This window comes from Hylaeus volcanicus, unplaced genomic scaffold (genome assembly GCF_026283585.1).
Source record: "Hylaeus volcanicus isolate JK05 unplaced genomic scaffold, UHH_iyHylVolc1.0_haploid 11696, whole genome shotgun sequence".
In the NCBI taxonomy this organism is placed as follows: Eukaryota; Metazoa; Arthropoda; class Insecta; order Hymenoptera; family Colletidae; genus Hylaeus; species Hylaeus volcanicus.
The window spans coordinates 1-3,105 of record NW_026532769.1 but is presented as its reverse complement, the minus strand read 5'-3'; the positions used below and the strand labels follow the sequence as shown (position 1 = coordinate 3,105).

The following is a 3,105-nucleotide window of genomic DNA, read 5'->3' as shown; positions in this document are numbered from 1 at the left end:
CTGTCAAATGATGTATACAGATGGTTCCTATTTCAACAAAATAAAGATTTACCTAAATTTGTTCTATAAGATGCACACACAAACACGATTTATAAATATTTGTTTCCACCAAAGCACGGAAGATTTTTCATCACTTATTCGCTTCTGTAAAACCACGTTACAATCTCACTCACACGAAACGCGTAGAAAACCTCATACCTGCACATACCACATTATATCAGATCCACTTTAAATAGATTCCAAACTATATTTAACTATATGTATCAGAATACAATACCACCATACGTAGCATTTGAAAAGCAATGATTATTGAATGTATTATATTTACAGCATATAACTGTCACGAAACACATTAATTCCCACTCACAACAATTGCATGAAAAACGACATACAAATTAAATTCAGATCCAAATCTACTAAATACCAAATCATATTTATTTAGAATCGACGTCTCATTGTATTGAACATCGCAGAAACTTTTCAATCTTAGACCGAGAGAAGACGGTTATAGAGAAAAATCGATTGTTAATTAGATGACGCAATGAAACAATAAAAATCGAAAAAATCAATAATTTCACTTTTTTTCTACATATTTTCACGATCAACGCTTTATTTTACTGGAAATCGCTAATACTTTTTAATTTTTTAATCGAAGACGTCGATTAACACACAGGGAGTCTTGCTTGGACTGTCTTATACGTGTCTCGTACGTGCTTGTACGAAATAAAGTGTCGATTACGATATACTGTTTTTATTTAAATACTTGGACAAATGGCAAAAATATTAAATAAAGTGCACTTACGATCTCGCAAGTTAGATTGGGAAATATGTTTAAGGTAAAAGAAATATTAAATATTTTATTTCAAATTAGAGTATGTTAGACATGATTTATTTATTTTTCGTACAAATATAAATATGACCGCATGGTAGTTTTATTATCGAAATGCATGGTTTGTAGCAGCAAATTCTTTCTCCAGATTCTTCATCTATTTTATAACGCAAAGACAGAATATGTATATTAAAATGCAGTTAACTTTAAAATACTACAAAACATGTGTGTGATAATGTGCATTTGTGAAATTTAATTTTGCATTAATAGACAAAAAAATTATATTATATATTATCATGTATTATATCTGTTATCGATTTGTAAACACCCTATTGTATTCACCCTATTGTATTTTACATATAACACAATTCCTGTCAGTTGAAGTCGTACATCTTATCCATTTTTCCTATTTTTATTTAAAAATTGAACTTAAAGCAACATTACAACTTTCTATTGGGCATTATAATATTCTACATGTATTATTTATTGTTTGTGTGCAAAAAATGAACTGAATGTTTTAAAATACTTAAGAAAAATTGAATCATTGCAATAACATGTACAATAGTGGTATGTTGTTAAAATCATACACCTTCTAAACCATCCAGTAAACTCTGAATATTTCTGATGTTACAACCTTTAATGAGCATGTTTCATATATGTTGTCTGCCAAATGTAAATTATTTTGTTGCAGTACTTAGAGTTTTTGAAAAAATCGAATTAGAACAAAATGTGCACATTTTTAACTATATAGCTGGTTCTATGTTCTTTCGATAGCAGCTATTCAGTTCTTTCTGACAATAAACAGTTGTATGCATTCCTTTGAGCAAAATGGTATAAATTACTATTACATTATAAACACATAAATATGTTTGAATAACAACACAAGAAAAAAGAATAAAAATTCTATCAGAAAAGCTAATTACAGCACATGACAGATAAAACATTTTTATGAAGTAAATCATTAAAGGAAGGTTATCCATGCGATAGTTATGTGCAGTCCACTTAATCATTATCTTTATTATTATATTAATTATTATTTAGTTAGCATTTTCCTACAATGTATATTCGGTAAATATTCTTTTGTAAACTCTGATTGTAACTTTTATCTATGTTTCGACATTAAAGTGTAGTTGAATAAGTTAAGTGCATGCCATTTATTTCCCAGTTCTCAATTCGATTCATTTTTTACATACAAATAAGAAATAACATATATGGAATATTATTTGTAGTACACAGCTGTCATGTTGATTTAAGTTTAATTTTTAATTAAAAAATAAAGAAAATGCATAAGATGTGCAAGCTTAACAGATAAAAATTGTATATCATTTACACAGTATTTATCAAAGATAATAAGTAAAATGTTGATAAATTATTGAATAAAAACCAAAAGTAAAGATATGAATACGTAAAAAATTTACCTTCTATTAAATTCTGTTCAGTATTATTACTGGCATCTGAAATACTGTGCGTATAAACACTGGCATCTGAAAACAAATACTAATTAATAAAATGTATCAAAAAACTTGCACATTGTCTAAAAATGTCAGTAGAGATTAAACATACTTTCTGCTATATTGTCCACATTTATGTGCAAATCTTCTAATGCTTTTGTGCACATATCATTCAAATCATGACTGTTTGTAGAAGAAACATCACCTAAAACACATACCTATACATTAAATAAGAATAAATAATACAAAATATTCAGTTCATTATAACAGTTGATGCAATGAATAATAAATACTATCAAACAGTAGATAAATTAGAGACATGTACCATCATTATGCGTGATGTCGAGTAATCCATTATCTGTAAAAAGATTAACAAATCACTGGAGTAAATTAGAATGGAACGTAAAACAGTTAAGAGAATTCATGTCGGTTGTGGATTGGAGTTATTACCTATACTGAATGTTTCGTCTGTGGGAGTTTCAATATATGCACCACTTTGATCACAATCTAAAAATGAATTAAATAAACTTCGTTAAAATATACGCGGAATGATGCATTGTTAAAGTATACAAGAGTATGAAAACGTACCTCTTGACAACAAATCGTCAACATGTTGCTGTTGTTCATACTCTTTATTGAACATGTTTAAAAATTGACCGATTGGAAGTACCTCGGAGATTAAGTTGTCTTGGGCCAGCTTAATTTTTTCATTTTTTTTTTATTGCTGCGAGTACGGATGCGTGTAACCCTTAAACTATTTTTTAAACGTTCGTAATCGATTGTTTCATCAGCTATTAATTTTGATAAATTATCTGTGGAGGAATT

The 3,105-nt window shown here is 28.2% G+C and overlaps 1 protein-coding gene across 1 annotated transcript; it reads right to left on the bottom strand.

Annotated features, from left to right (window-relative positions):
* Positions 1-6: 6 nt before the first annotated feature.
* LOC128882424 (uncharacterized) lies at positions 7-3,099 on the bottom strand. Its single transcript, XM_054134022.1, has 6 exons — positions 2,869-3,099; positions 2,731-2,787; positions 2,606-2,638; positions 2,393-2,485; positions 2,248-2,313; positions 7-986 (listed from the first exon to the last, which is right to left on the bottom strand). The coding sequence occupies exons 1-6, from the start codon at positions 2,921-2,923 to the stop codon at positions 889-891; spliced, it is 402 nt and encodes a 133-aa protein (XP_053989997.1). The 5' UTR covers positions 2,924-3,099; the 3' UTR covers positions 7-888.
* Between the last annotated feature and the right edge of the window lie 6 nt (positions 3,100-3,105).